Below are 15,685 nucleotides of genomic sequence, written 5' to 3'. Positions count from 1 at the left end.
CAGAACTTCCGGTGCGGCCTCTCTTTACATGTTCGTAAAGTCCTTAAGAGGGAGAGCAGCAAAGGTTCCGGGGTGCGATTGTGCTTCAGATATCCAGTTCCCATTTGCAGTTGGGTCAAGTGGTTAGGGCTGAAAGGGGAAGGCTGGAGTCCAACAACTTAATTCAAATATCTGGGAACGATTTCGCTCTCTGCAAGACCCTCTAGGATTTGTAGGTCCACCCCAGGGACGGACCTACGGCGACTGGACAGCTGCCGGAAGTGAGGCTACGCAGAATGGCAGCTGCTGCGACCATGGCGGCGGCTGCGCGAGAGCTGCTGCTGAGAGCCGGGACCTCGGATATGGAGGAGGAGGAGGGCCCGCTGGTGCGGACGTGGGGCTCTTTCTCTCCGGAGTCTTGTCCGGGGGTCCTCGCGTCAGAAGGGCCTGGGCTGGGTTTAGGCAGAAGAGTGGGCGAGCGGCTGTTAACGGTGATGCTCCCTGTGTGTTTTTCCGTATCCGTCCTTGGAGTCGGGTCTGAGTCTGCCCTGGAGTCAGAATGGCCGACTCAGGTGCCAGTGGCAGAATTTCAGTTAACTTCCAGATCTGAGGGCAGAATACAGCGGCAGTATAGTGTAAAGGTTAAGAACGTGACTATGGTCAGATCGCCTGGGTTCTAATTCCAGCTTTGCCTCTTGCACGCTGTGTGTCGTTGGGCGGGTTAATCAGTTTCTCTGTGTTATACTTTCCCCACGTATAAGGTGAAGGAAATGATAAGACTTCACCGTAGAAATTGTTGGTTATGATTAGATGAATGAATGTATGAAAAATGGCACCTGGCCCGCAGGTAAACACTGTTAGCTGACATTTCTAGAAGGGCAGGTGATCCCCACAGGGATTGTGATAGAACACCTAAGATAGCAGGAGTCTGGGGATCCTACACTCAGCTGTAAGTTTAGCCCTGTCCTCTGCAACTCCTCCTTTACTCTTGTGGTGACTTTTGAGTCTTTTTGTTATATTCCCTACCTAGGAGCCCCAAATAGCAGATTGGGGACAGTGTGAGACTTTTGGAATTTTTTGACCCAGTGCCCATGGCTTCCCAATAAAAACCCAGCCCAGCCCCACCTTCCCCAAACCTTGAAGGTCTGTGGATTATCCCGTTATATTTGTTCTCTCTCTCTCTCTTACTGTGCCCTTTCCTGTTGACTTGTCCCTCTCCAGGGGGGTGGCCCTGGTCTTCAGGAGCCATTGCCACTTGGAGAATTGGACATCTCCTCTGATGAATTTATTCTGGATGAAGTGGATGGTAAGTGATGGCATGAGGTGGATGCAAACTGCTTGTGATCCAAGAGGTATGGTGCTGGAAGTAATAAGGTGGGGAATGGTGTACAGATGTTCGTTTGCGGGAGCTGGACCCTTATGATAAATTTCTATTTCCAGTTCACATTCAGGCAAATCTGGAGGATGAGTTAGTAAAGGAAGCTCTTAAAACGGTGAGGCTTTCTGCTGTACTGATTTATCCCTCCTCTTACCCTCCCCTCAAAGAGGAAAAAAAAGGACAGTCTCTCACTCTTACAACATCACCCTGGTGTCTCACCTTCTAGTCCTTTATTGATTCTTTCTAGGGTCTCTTCACTGCCACTTCCTCTTAACCTGTTGTGTTAATGTTCCCCTAGGGCGTGGATCTCCGTCACTATTCAAAGCAGGTTGAGCTGGAACTACAGCAGATTGAGCAGAAATCCATTCGAGATTGTATCCTCCAGTAGAGAAAAAGGGTGATGTTATTAAAATAGAGATTTTGCGGAGCATGGTGCATGCAGCCCAGCAGGGGCTGACATCTTCTCATGGCAGTTTCTGTCATCTCTGGGAAAAATGGGAATAGTCCCACAGGTCTGAGAATCTCCAGCTTTATGGTGAGGCCCCTTGACTTTTTGTGGATTAGATATCCAGGAGAGTGAGAACATAGCGTCTCTCCACAACCAGATCACAGCCTGCGATGCTGTTCTTGAGGTTAGTAACCATGACCTGTGATCCCTCTTAACCCTGAACCAGATCATGGTCTGGTGTTGTTCTTTAAGTCATCATCCTCAGGTGGGGATAGTTAGATTCACGTTCAGGATGACCTTAGCAGACCTTTTTGTTGCTACTGCCATAACTAATGTTATTTGCCAGTGACCTTTTGGGTACTTCTTACCTCATCACCTACCTTCGAGGACTGATACTGAAGACTTTACCAATAAACTTAGGTGGCCCATTTGTCCCTTGCCAACCCTTTGGTGCTCCAACAACATCTTCTGTCCTCCCCCCAGCGCATGGAGCAGATGTTGGGAGCTTTTCAGAGTGACCTCAGCTCTATTAGCTCTGAGATCCGGACACTGCAGGAACAGTCAGGAGCCATGAATATTCGGCTTCGAAACCGCCAGGCAGTTCGGGGAAAACTTGGGGAACTTGTCGATGGTCTGATAGTGCCCTCTGCTCTGATCATGTAAGTTGCCATTTTGAAGAGTTACAATGTCTATAGCAGGTAGATGGTCTAGGATGACCTACCACATGGGTCTCCTGGCCTCAGCTCTTCAAGCACCTTCCAGAAACTGATGGGTGGTTGACAACTCAACCTTGATGCATGCTTTAGGCATCAAAGATTAGGAATATCCAGAGTCAGGCATTTAGTTGGGAGGTTTAGTTGGGAGGTTTAAGGCTTTATGGACGTGGGATTGGGGGAGGTTCCAGGAACAGGAGACTTTGTACACGTATCCTGACTATGTGACTTAGCGTGTGAAGGGAGAGGTGACAGGCTGGATGTAAGGAATATAGTTTGGGACCTACTGATGTCTGGGTCTCCCTCCTATAACCCCTTCCACCTGTCCCTGCTACCCAGGGCAATTCTGGAGGCACCAGTGACAGAGCCTAGGTTCCTGGAGCAGCTGCAGGAACTGGATGCCAAGGCGGCTGCAGTCCGAGAGCAGGAGGCTAGAGGCACAGCGGCTTGTGCTGATGTCAGAGGCATACTTGACCGGCTACGGGTGAAGGTGAGGGGTGGGGATGATACCCCCAAGATTACTAGAACCAGCCTCCCTGACACCTTCAACCTGGGTTTCCCCAGCAGCGCTCACTGTAGCCCATCCCCAAGAATTTCACCCTGCCTTTACTGGCAGAGCTCATCTTCACATCTCTAGGTTCCCCTGAACACTTTCAGAAATACTGATGAGGTCTTCTCCAACCTCCATCCTCCTGTATTTGAAATGTGACCCTCCCCCCACCATTTCCATAACAGTCATAAGGTTGCAGCTTCATGCCCTGTGTTTGTTTCCTCCCCCCATGTCCAGGCGGTGACGAAGATCCGAGAGTTCATCCTTCAGAAGATTTATTCCTTCAGAAAACCAATGACCAACTATCAGATCCCCCAGACGGCCCTGCTCAAGTACAGGTCAGTGCCCAAAGGAAAGGCTCAGCATGGCCTCTGGGCCATCAGTCAGCCTGGTGAGGGGTCTGCTTTCTTGGGGAAGGTGGGGAGACTGACTTGTCCCTGGCCTCTCCAGGTTCTTCTACCAGTTTCTGCTGGGCAATGAACGGGCAACGGCAAAGGAAATCAGGGATGAGTATGTGGAAACGCTGAGCAAGATCTACCTGTCTTACTATCGCTCTTACCTAGGGCGGCTCATGAAAGTGCAGGTGAGGCCAAGGAGGGAGGCATGGCTAGGATTGGGGAAGAGGGGCCACCCCCAGGCAGGGCTGGACAGTGGGGAAAAATTGTTTTATCACAACAGGGGAGGAGATGCTTACTGGTTCCCTTTTCTCTTTTTTTCTTAGTATGAGGAAGTTGCCGAGAAGGATGATCTAATGGGTGTGGAAGACACAGCAAAGAAAGATATCCTAGAACTGAGGAACCCACGTAGTAGGCCTTGATAGTGACAGTGCCTCAAAGGCACTGCTTCTTGTCTTTTTCTCTGGGACCAAAACCTTTGAGAATGTGATAATGGCTATCCCCCACCCCCCCTGCCGCCCGAAAAAGGCATGCATCCTTTTGACACATAGTTCTACATGTGATGGCAGGGAGGGTAGGAGCTCTCTGAAGCCCGTTCCCGGGTGTCAGATGAAGTGGGGCCAAGGTACTGGGAAGGAGGGACATCTAGGCTGTGTCTGGCTGCCTGCGGTCCCTGGAGGTAATGAGCCTCTGAGTCTGTCACCATTGTGATCTAGTTGTTTTCCCTGACTCTGATCCTTTACGATTCTTCTCAAAGCCTTCCCTCCGCAGCAGGAACACCATCTTCACCCTGGGGACCCGTGGCTCTGTCATCTCCCCCACTGAACTGGAGGCCCCCATCCTGGTGCCCCACACTGCCCAGCGGGGAGAACAGAGGGTAGGAGAAGGGATGAGAGTCAGTCATGAGGGTGTGCTGGGCATGGGTAGGAGAGGCCAGACCTCTGGGCAAAGCTTCCCGCCCTGCAGTCCCCTGTATCAATCCCCTTAGAACGGGGAATGACCTTCTTGGATCACCCAAGTGTTCTGTGATGTGAAGAGGGTTGAGACCGTTGACTTCAGGACATATATAGAGAGAGATTGGCTGAAGGGAACATCTTGGGGTAGGTTGTAGAGTTGGGTGGTGCAATAACAGCAGGTGGGGGTGGGTTCTTCTCTTGAGCCCCTCGTCCCTCTACCCCTTTCAGTACCCATTCAGGATGCTCCTTCACAGCCTGCACCTGGGTTAGATGGGAAAGACCTGAGCTCTCGTTACCCAGGCTTGCTGATTTTCCAGCAATATCTATGGAGAGTCAGCATTGGGGTCCATCCCTTCTGTCCCTCTTCTTCACCTCTCCCATCCTAGTATCCATTTGAGGCCCTCTTCCGCAGCCAGCACTACGCCCTCCTAGACAATTCTTGCCGTGAATATCTTTTCATCTGCGAATTCTTTGTTGTATCCGGCTCGGCTGCACATGATCTCTTCCATGCTGTCATGGGTCGCACCCTTGGCATGACCCTGGTAAGATCCCCAGCTCCTGTGCTCTTAGACCCCTTTGTCCTCAGTCCTCTGCAGCACTGTAGGGGGTCATAGCTCTGGTAGTACTGAAACCAGGCCCCCCCTAATTCTAAAATGTCTAAGCCTTGTACTCACAGAGCATATGAAACCCTCAAAGCTTGGGGTCCCTGAGGTACCCCTACTACTGACCCATAGCCAGGCAGTAGCATCTGAAAACGGAGGGGCCCCTGAAATGGTGCTCAGCCCTGAATTCTGCTGTGATGGGCTTGTGATCTTAAATCCTGATGGGCAAGGCAGCAGGACCACCTGAGGGGCTAGTGGACAGGGAAGGAGGAGGCATTTCCTGAGAGCTCCCTACCCTCCCTCCCAGGGCTGCATCCCCAGAGGAGTACATGCATTTGTCTGTAGCCACTAGGAATGACAGAATAACGAACGCTCTTTTCCAATTCTTCTATCCCTGAATCGTAGAAACACCTGGAGTCCTATCTCACGGACTGCTACGATGCCATTGCTGTTTTTCTCTGTATCCACATCGTCCTCCGGTTCCGTAACATTGCAGCGAAGAGGGATGTTCCTGCCCTGGACAGGTCACTGAGTTCTGGTCCTTGATGCCCCATTGCTCTTGAACCCTTGGCTTTACATGGTCCTGTTCTGACCATTGGGCTGCTGCTGACCAGACACCTGACTCTTACTCCCGTTCATCTGCCTGGGGACAGTACTGCTTTCTGCCTCACCATTCATACTAGTCCAACCTCCATCAGCCATCAGCTGGGTTCCCCCACAGAAACCCTACCTCCGTCCTCCCAGATTTCTTTTTGGCCTTTTAAATTTTTATTTTAATTCCAGTTAGTGAACATACAGTATCCTCTTAGTTTCAGGTGTATGATAATAGCGATTCAATATTTGCATGTATCACCTAGTGCTCATCACGACCCTCACATTTCTTGCCAGCTGATCTCTAATTCTGATTAAGTCTGCAGGTACTGGGAGCAAGTGCTTGCCTTGCTGTGGCCACGGTTTGAGCTGATCCTGGAGATGAATGTCCAGAGTGTCCGAAGCACTGACCCTCAGCGGCTAGGGGGGCTGGATACTCGGCCCCACTATGTGAGAGAGGGCAAGGGTAACAAAGGGGTTCCCAAAAGGCAGGGCTCTAGCTTCACTATGGGGGTTGGTCGGGTTCCCAGTTGTGTTGTGGGCCTGGCTGGATATTGGGGCACACTCTGTGTGTGGGGCAGTCTAGGAGTATGTGAATTCAGGGTGAATTTGGCATCATTTATTATAGTGATTGGGGGTGGGAGTCACAGAGGTTGATGGGCCAGCTCCTAGGGACTTGCAAGATTGCTTTGGTTGGGTCAGGGGGATGGTGTGATTTTATTACCACTTTTCTTTTCCCAAGATCACGCGCCGATATGCAGAGTTCTCGTCTGCTCTTGTCAGCATCAATCAGACAGTTCCCAATGAACGGACAATGCAGCTGCTAGGACAGCTACAGGTGAGGGTGGGCAGGAGAGACTTCCCAGTGGCTGGGCTGCCTCAGTGGCCTGCAGTGTGAGGAGCGCTGTGTGCCCTCACCTTCTCATGTCACCTCTTCCTTCTGGCTTTTCCAGGTGGAAGTGGAGAATTTTGTCCTCCGAGTGGCAGCTGAGTTCTCCTCAAGGAAGGAGCAACTTGTGTTTTTGATCAACAACTATGACATGATGCTGGGCGTGCTAATGGTACAGACACTATTTCTCTCTTCCTCCCTACCCAGAGGGTTTGGCCTCCCCCACTGCTCTGTTTGCTCTGTGAGGACAGAGCTTGGTCTTGTTCCGTAAGTTATTCTTGGCATCTGGCGCATTGCCTGGCCAAGTACAGTAAATGTGGAAGGAAGGGGATATCCTGAAGTCAAGGGCTGCTTCTCCCACACTTGAGATTTCCCTTTGTCTTCCCTTAGGAGCGGGCTGCAGATGACAGCAAAGAGGTTGAGAGTTTCCAGCAGCTGCTCAATGCTCGGACACAGGTAGGGGGGTGGGGAAGAAGAGAGGGAGAGTCTCATGTGCTATTTTCTCTTCTGTGTGTGTGTGTTTAGGGAGTGGCAGGTAAAGGGCTTCATGTACCCAGAATTGGAACTACTGGTTTCCTTTCCTTTTGTGTTTTTTTTTAACGATACACATACCCCTGAAGCCTTCACCTACCTTGACGATAACCAGCATTAAACAATGAATTCTTCCTCAGCCCATTTCCTTGCCCATCACACTTTTAAGTCTTTTCTTGACCTAAGTATTGTGTTTACCATGCTCTTGCTTTCAAAAATATAGCTGTAAGTATGGCAACTAATTAACTTAGTTGTACTTATTTATTTCTAACGTTTTTATTTTTTATTTATTTTCTTTTTTTAAGTAGTCTCCATGCCCAACATGGGGCTCAAACTCATGACCCCGCGATCCAGAATTGTGGGCTCTATCTGCTGAGCCAGCCAGGTACCTCCCCACCTGTATTATATTTTTATTTTTATTTTTATTCTTGAGTGACATAAAAGCAATCACAGGATTTTTTTCATGCATAATTTTTCCAACATTATCATATTATGACATATGGCTACAGCTTTTTCTTTTTTACTTTATATAATTTTATATTGTGTGAATGTAACGTTTTTTCCTGCAAGTGGACCTTGGGATTATTTCTAGTTTTTTGCAACTGTGAGAGTTGTTTTATGAACAGTTATGTTTTTTAGTGCATGTAGATGGAGAGAAGTTTTATAAAAGTTTCTCTTGGAAGTAGGACTTGGCTTGTTGCTTGTAGGGTTTGCCAGCATTCAACCTTATGAGACAGTGCCATATAGTTTTCCTAAGTGGTATACTAGTTTTTTCTTTACTGGCAATGTGTAAGAATTCTCATTGAGCTATATTTTCTACAACACATGGTATTACCAAACTATCTTTGCCATTCTGGTATAGGTATCTCCTTAGGGGTCTTTATATGCATTTTTCTGATTACTATTGAAATTGAGCATCATTTCAAATGTTAAGTAGTTATACAAAGTTTTCTATTCCATAAAATATCTGTTGTAGCATTTGGCCTTTTTAAAATTGGGTTGTGTATTTCTTTTTGATTTATACGATTTTTAAAATATATTTATGAAACCAATTTTTTGGTTGTATAGGTTGCAGATATATTTCAGAGCTTTATTTTTTATTTTTATTTATGTTGTCTCATGATGGACAAATTCTTAATTTTAATGTGATTGGCTTTACTGATTTTTTCTTGATTTTTCTGTCTCATTTAAGAAATCTTGTATTGGGCTTTTGAGGGACTCAGTCAGTAAAGCGTCTGCCTTTGGCTCAGGTCATGATCTCAGGGTCCTGGGGATCCAGCCCCACACTGGGCTCCCTGCTCAGTGGGGAGCCTGCTTCTTCTCTCTCTGCCCCTTGCCCATGCTGATGCACTCTCTTCTCTCTCTCACTCACTGTCTGTCAAATAAATAAATAAGATCTTAAAAAATAAATCTCAGGGACGCCTGGGTGGCTCAGTGGTTTAGCACCTGCCTTCAGCCCAGGGCGTGATCCTGGAGTCCCGGGATCAAGTCCTGCGTTGGGCTCCCTGCATGGAGCCTGCTTCTCCCTCTGCCTGTGTCTCTGCCTCTCTCTGTGTGTCTCTCATAAATAAATAAAATAAAATCTTTAAAAAAGAAAAAAGAAAAGTCTCATATCATCCTAACATCAGAAAAACATTATACTACATTTTCTTCTTAATGTTGTAGAATCTTGCTTTTTATGTTTAAGCTCTAAATTTACCTGGAATTGATTTTGTGTATGATGTGAGGTAGAACCTAATTTAATGTTTTAATATAGATAACGATGGGCCCAGAAGCACTTATGGAAAATCCCTTTCTCTACTTGATCTGCAGTGTGCTTCTGTCACATAGCAAAACTATAAATATATGTGTCTTCCCTCTATTCTATTCTATTGATTAATTTGTCTGACCTGTCGTGCAGTTTTAATTATAATGCTTTATAACTATGCAAACATTATGCTATATAATTATGCAAATTCTATCTTTTTCAGGAATACCTTGAATATATTGGCCTCTTGATTTTTTCATATAAATTTTATAGTTAGCTGTTAAGTTTTCACATTGAAAAAACTTTTAAGGATTTTGATTGGAATTGCATTGATCAGTTTGGATCAATTTTGAAGAATTGATAGTTTATGATGTTGAATCTTCTCATCCATGAACTTGGGCTTCCCATTTTTAAAGATATTCTTTAATATCTTCTTGCAACCTTTTGTAATTTTCAACACAAAAACATTGCAAATCTTTGGCCAGAGTTATTCCTAGTTAGATGTAATATGTAGATTATGTAGATTTCACCCTCCTAGGAGTAAATATATAGTTTCCAATCCTTTGTCTTTAGTTTCTTACGTCTTTGATCTACTACTGTTCTGGCTAGGATCTCTCTGACAATGTTGAGCAGTTGAATAGAAGTGTAATAGTGAGAACCCCTATCCTGTTCCTGATTTTAAAGGGAATGCTTTCCTCATTTCCCCATTAGGAGTAACACTGCTGTGAGTGTTTTTGTAGATGCCTTTTATCTGGTCAAGAATATTCTTCTCAATCCCTAGTGTGCTAGTTGTTACTGTAGTTATTCCTACTAGGAATAAATCCACATTTATTTAGGGATAATTACTAGGAGTACTAGGACTTACCAGGAAGAATTACTTTTTTTTTCTAATTGTTTAGGCTTTTTGATCTATTCTTTTAGAATTTGTCCTTTAAATAAACTTGTTACTTAAATAGTATCATTTTAGAAAGAAATTTTCTTGTTGTTTTAACTGCCATATAGAAATGCTATTGGGGGACGCCTGGGTGGCCTAGCAATTGAGCGTCGGCCTTTGGCTCAGGGCGTGATCCCAGGATCCAGGATCGAGTCCCACTTCAGGCTCCCTGTGGGGAGCCTGCTTCTCCCTCTGCGAATGACTCTGCCTCTCTCTCTGTGTGTCTCTCGTGAATAAATAGAGAAATCTTAAAAAAAAAATGCTATTTTTTTTTTTTTTTTTAAGATTTTATTTATGGGAATCCCTGGGTGACTCAGCGGTCTAGTGCCTGACTTCGGTCCATGGCGTGATTCTGGAGTCCCAGGATCGAGTCCCACATCGGGCTCCCTGCATGGAGCCTGCTTCTCCCTCGGCCTGTGTCTCTGCCTCTGTCTCTCTCTGTCTCTCATGAATTAATAAATAAAATCTTTAAAAAAATAAAAAAATAAAGATTTTATTTATTTATTTATTTATTTATTTATTTATTTATTTATTTATTTATTTATTTATTTGTGAGAGACACAGAGAGAGGCAGAGACATAGGCAGAAGGAGAAGCAGGTTCCCTGTGGGGAGCCCGATGCAGGACTAGATCTCTGGACCCCGGGATCAGGACCCAAGCCAAAGGCAAACACTCAACCACGGAGCCACCCAGGTGCCCTAACTAACCACATTTTAAGTGATTGATAGCTACATGTGAGTCATGGCTACTGTGTTAGGACAGCTCATCTCAAAAAAAAGAAAAAAAAGGACAGCTCATCTCTCTTAGCTGAACTTCCTTTTGCAGTATATTCCCTGTGCCTCCCCACTGTTATATTGTTAAAAGTGGGTTATTGCATTTGGGCGACTGGAATAGGTTGAATTTGGTTATTTAATCTCTGTTCAAAATGACATTACAAATGAAGATCCCTCAGTTATAGAAAGATCCGTTCTTAGGAATGTCTTCCCCATCTCATATTAATTACTGGACATTCTTCAGTGATGTAAGTGGATTTTTGGTGGGAAGAGTAGAAAAATATTTTTTCATTTTTATTTTTTTTAGAGAGAGCATGCTCAAGTAGGGGTGAGGCGGGGAGCAGGGAGGGGCAAAGGGAGAGGGACAGAGAATCCCAAGCAGGCTCTGCACTGAGCCCCAACACAGGGCTTTATCCCACAACCCGAGATCATGACCTGAGCTGAAATCAAGAGCCAAACACCTGACTGAACTTCTCAGGTACCCCAAGGATTTTATTTTTAAATGGAAATTGTTTTAAAAGTTTCACTTTCACCCTACCAGATCTTACTATCAAGCTTGGGTTTCTGCTTTCATTCAGCCCTGCCATTTTAAAAAAATTTCTAAAGGTTATTTATTTTTATTTTTATTTTTTTTAAAAGAATTTATTTGACAGTGAGAGAGCACAAGCCGGGGGAGTGGCAGATGGAGAGGGAGAAGCAGGCTCCACGCTGACTATGGAGCCCAGTGCGGGGCTCAATCCTAGGACCTTCAGATTATGACCTGAGCCAAAGACAGACGCTTAACTGGCTGAGCCACCCAGGCACCCCTAAAGATTTTATTTTTAAGCAATCTCTACACCCAACATGGGACTTGAACTCACAATCCCAAGATCAAGAGTCACATGCTCTACTGACTCAACCAGCCAGGCACCCCAATTTTAACTTTTTATTGTGGGAGATTTCAAATGCACATACTAATAGCATAGTGGATCCCCTGGGGTCCTCTCCCAGGGGTCGCACCCCCAAGTACCATCACAGATCTTCAATCAGTAAGTACTTGGGGACAGTTTTATTCCTTTCTATCAGCACCCATTGCTCATCCTTCCGTGCCTGCCCCCCAGTTATTTTTTTTTTAAAGATTTTATTTATTTATTTATTTATTTATTTATTTATTTTATTTTTATTTATTTATGATAGGCACACAGTGAGAGAGAGAGAGGCAGAGACACAGGCAGAGGGAGAAGCAGGCTCCATGCACCGGGAGCCCGACGTGGGATTTGATCCCGGGTCTCCAGGATCGCGCCCTGGGCCAAAGGCAGGCGCCAAACCGCTGCACCACCCAGGGATCCCCAGATTTTATTTATTTATTCGTGATAGACACACAGAGAGAGAGAGAAAGAGAGAGAGAGGCAGAGACATAGGCAGAGGGAGAAGCAGGCTCCCCACAGGGAGGAGCATGCTCCATGCAGGGAGCCCCATATAGGACTCGATCCTGGAGTCCAGGATCATGCCTGGACCGAAGGCAGGCGCCAAACCGCTGAGCCACCCAGGGATTCCCCCCGGCCCCCGTTATTTTGGATTAAATCTTATACATCATCATTTCATCTGTGTCAGGATGTGTTTTTAAAAACACAATATAGGTAGCCCCAGTGGCTCAGCAGTTTAGCGCCGCCTTCAGCCCAGGGTGTGATCCTGGAGACCTGGGATCGAGTCCCACGTCAGGCTCTTTGCATGGAACCTGCTTCTCCCTCTGCCTGTGTCTCCGCCTCTCTCTTTCTGTGTGTCTCTCATGAATAAATAAAATCTTTAAAAAAAGAAAACCCACAATATATTATCACACTTTAAAAAAATGATCTTAAAAGAGCTAGTGTTCAGATTTTCTCAGTCATAAATGGTTTTTATAGTTCAAATTAACATCCATGTATGGTACATACATATGTCTCTTTGTGATCTATAGAGTGCCCTTCCATCTTTGCTTACCTCCTCTGCAATTTATCTGTGGAAGAAACCAAGTAACTGAGTCATCTGTCATGTTAGAATAACAGAATACAGTCTAGATTTTGCAGATTGCATTCCATGGTATGGCTAGACTTTTTTCTTTTTTTCCATAAATGTGTAGTTAGATGAAAAGTCTTGATCAGTTTGCAGTTAGTTGCCCACCCCCCCGCCCCCCCCGCCCCAAGGATAGTTGAGAGCTAGTGGTATGTACTTCCATTGGGGGCACATAATGGTTTCTTGGTTCCTTTTCTGTCAATAGCCATCAGTGATCACTGCCTACATCCATGAACTAGATTTCCATAACCCTCAATGTCTCAAAATTTCCCATCTCATCTGTGCTACATTTTAAGTCATTTCTTCAATTATAAAATTCAATTTGCTGTATCATTCTTCAGGTATTTCTAATCTGCTGTATAACCTGTTGACTTTTTAAAATTAAAGACTTTTAATTTTTAAGTCATCTCTTGAAAGTTTCATTTTGTTTCAAGTCTGTCCATTCCTCATCTTGTTGAGTCGTCATCTTTGTGTCTATATTTTTAATTCTTTGAATGTTTCATACAGAACTCACAACTGCTGTGTATATGACAGTTTTTTTTTAAAGATTTTATTTATTTATTCATAGACACAGAGAGAGAGGCAGAGACACAGGCAGAGGGAGAGGGAGAAGCAGGCTCCATGCCGGGAGCCCGATGTGGGACTCGATCCCAGGTCTCCAGGATCACACCCCAGACTGCAGGCGGCGCCAAACCGCAGTGCCACCAGGGCTGCCCGTATCTGACAGTTCTGATGTTGGCAGTCTTTGGTATACCAGTCTAAGTCCATTGCTTATTGTTTATACTGTTTCTCATGGTAGTTTCCTTTCATATGTGTCTGACGATCTTTGAGTTCATTGCTCTGTCTTAATCAGGGGGAGTCATATGGGCCTAAAATGAGATTGAGGATATTTTTCTGTCAAGAGGATTTGCCTCTGCGTTTACGGTAGGCAAATTACTGAAAGACCTAATCCACCTCGATTTATGTCAGCACCCCTTTGAGGCTCTCACAAGAGGCCCAGGCTCCGCTTCTCCACTTGAGTCTGGCATCAGGCTCAGATTCCAGATAGCAGAGTTGCCATCGCCATTTGTCTTCTGGCAGCCTTGCCTCTCCCAGCTTCCTACCTTTCTGGTTCTGGCTCTGATCCCAATTACTTGTGCTTTGCTCCCCAGTTCAAGTTTAGTGTTTTGGGACCATTGGTGTCTTAAAGTATGTAATTTGCTCTGGCAATATTCTGAGGATCTAGTCATTCATGATGCCAGAAGTGGGAAAATGTCTTGATACCAGGACATTTGACTATGTGTATGTGTGTGTGCTTATTTCTACAGGAATTCATTGAAGAGTTGTTGTCTCCCCCTTTTGGGGGTCTGGTGGCATTTGTGAAGGAAGCCGAGGCTTTAATTGAACGTGGACAGGCTGAGCGACTTCGAGGGGAAGAAGGTATGCAGATGATGTGGTCAGGTGGTGGAGTTAATGGTAAGGGGAGTGGAAAAGAAAAATGAGAGGAGGCAGATTCCATGAGGAGGGGGTAGAGCAGGAAAATGAGATTGGATGTGGAAGAGGGCTGTGCCTTGGGGAGGACGTAAGGGTTAAAGATCACCTAGCCAAGTCCTTTTCTGAGACCCTCTCTCTTTGCTCCTGCCATCAGCCCGGGTTACTCAACTGATCCGTGGCTTTGGTAGTTCCTGGAAATCATCAGTGGAGTCTCTGAGTCAGGATGTAATGCGGAGTTTCACCAACTTCAGAAATGGAACCAGTATCATCCAGGTAACTTGCAGCTTCCAGGCCTCCCTTCCCTCCAACCCCTATCATTAGTTGTTTTCTCTGGGCTCAGCATCATCCAGGTGACCCATGACCTTCAACTACCAGCATGCCCAAAGTTCTGGATGAGCCCTAGCCTGATTCCTGATACCATCTCTAGCACCACTCCACAGCCTGATCTTTCATGACTTTCTCTGACCAGGGAGCTTTGACCCAGCTGATCCAGCTCTATCATCGCTTCCACCGGGTACTCTCTCAGCCCCAGCTCCGAGCTCTCCCTGCCCGGGCAGAGCTTATCAACATTCATCACCTTATGGTGGAGCTCAAGAAGCACAAGCCCAACTTTTGATGCGCCAGACCCTGGGATCCACCCGCCTTCTCCATGGACTTCCGTACCCCATCCCAGACTCTTCTTCATCTGGGGTTTCCTTAACAGTTGTCCACCTGCCTCCCAGGTCCTTGACATGCCTCACCCTGCCTCATCAGAATAAGCTGGATCACCTTGTTTTTGGGTTCCCAGGACCACTCCCCCCGGGCTTCCAAAAGCCTTTATCATTTCCCTGATTTCACCACCCCTTCCCCCACACCCAAGTTCTCTTCCCCCAGTAAAATCTTTACTGTTTCAGTCTCAACTCTTGTCACCATGGCCTGAGGTGCAACGCCTCAACTCTTGGAATTGGTGGCAAGGCAAGTCATTGATTTTTTTTTTTCCCCTTTCACTCAGTGATTTCTTTTCTGTAGCTTTTTGACCTAAGATCTCAGCAACTTGAACACTAACAAGACCTCTCCTGGCTTGAGAGTTACTCCAAGGTCAGTCTGCAGAAAACAATAAATATTTAATATGACATAATACTCTTCTCTCATTTCCTTCCTCCTTCTTCCTGGGGCCTTCAAGTGGCCCCCACCTCTGCTCCAGGATCACTTTTTTGTTCTGGCTCTCTCCTGGGCTTATCTCCCTTCTGGTGGGTGTCCAGAAGAAGGGGTACAGATAGTAACTTCTAATCTCTAGCTGCTTCAGGCCAAAGAAGTAGCAGCGTTGGTTTTAGGGAGGGGACTGTGTCGTGAGTAACCAGCCTGGTGGAGGAAGGTGGCCCCTGGTTAAAAATGGCAAATACCTCAAAAAAAAAAAAAAAAGGGCAGATCCCTCAAGGGCTGGGAACACGGTTGTACAGCCTCAGGCACTGTTCCACAGGCTACCTTGATTCCCTAACAGGGGCTTAACTTGCATGGGGGGCTGGAGGGCTGTAGCACTCACACCAGGGCGGGGGTGGGACAGGTTTGCAGCGTGCCTGTTTCATCTATTTCTGTGTTTGCTTCCTACTGCACCCCTACACCTCGTTTGAACTCAGACTCTAGACAGAAGAGACACGGGGGCGCCTTTTTAGTCCTAACGGGAAAGGCGCAGGCAGTCGGGAGAAAATGGTAATTT

The 15,685-nt window shown here is 46.1% G+C and overlaps 1 protein-coding gene across 4 annotated transcripts; it reads left to right on the top strand.

Annotated features, from left to right (window-relative positions):
- Positions 1–10: 10 nt before the first annotated feature.
- VPS52 (VPS52 subunit of GARP complex) lies at positions 11–15,106 on the top strand. Of its 4 annotated transcripts, none has more exons than XM_025418394.3 (20): positions 11–365; positions 1,201–1,285; positions 1,420–1,472; positions 1,656–1,731; positions 1,922–1,989; positions 2,289–2,464; positions 2,858–3,008; positions 3,306–3,406; positions 3,519–3,651; positions 3,790–3,847; positions 4,207–4,340; positions 4,806–4,961; positions 5,427–5,545; positions 5,939–6,062; positions 6,355–6,450; positions 6,566–6,673; positions 6,892–6,957; positions 13,824–13,935; positions 14,144–14,262; positions 14,459–15,106. In XM_025418394.3, the coding sequence occupies exons 1-20, from the start codon at positions 276–278 to the stop codon at positions 14,603–14,605; spliced, it is 2,172 nt and encodes a 723-aa protein (XP_025274179.1). In that variant the 5' UTR covers positions 11–275; the 3' UTR covers positions 14,606–15,106. The 4 variants fall into 4 exon arrangements, with proteins under 4 accessions (XP_025274179.1, XP_025274178.1, XP_035553839.1 ...); XM_025418393.3 differs by having other exon boundaries at positions 11–470; XM_035697946.2 differs by lacking the exons at positions 11–365; positions 1,201–1,285 and adding an exon at positions 1,314–1,331.
- Positions 15,107–15,685: the final 579 nt, after the last annotated feature.

The sequence above is a fragment of the Canis lupus genome, chromosome 12 (assembly GCF_003254725.2).
Source record: "Canis lupus dingo isolate Sandy chromosome 12, ASM325472v2, whole genome shotgun sequence".
NCBI classification, from domain to species: domain Eukaryota; kingdom Metazoa; phylum Chordata; class Mammalia; order Carnivora; family Canidae; genus Canis; species Canis lupus.
The sequence above is the reverse complement of the archived record's forward strand: the minus strand, read 5'-3'. Positions and strand labels throughout refer to the sequence as shown.

What these genes read in the sequence shown, in the direction of transcription:
- VPS52 (XM_025418393.3), top strand. Translation starts at nt 276, where the DNA reads ATGGCAGCTGCTGCGACCATGGCGGCGGCTGCGCGAGAGCTGCTGCTG. An exon ending in TGGATACTCGGCCCCACTAT is followed by an intron (nt 6,063 to 6,354) that starts GTGAGAGAGGGC and finishes TCTTTTCCCAAG; the next exon opens with ATCACGCGCCGATATGCAGA. An exon ending in GCGACTTCGAGGGGAAGAAG is followed by an intron (nt 13,936 to 14,143) that starts GTATGCAGATGA and finishes TCCTGCCATCAG; the next exon opens with CCCGGGTTACTCAACTGATC.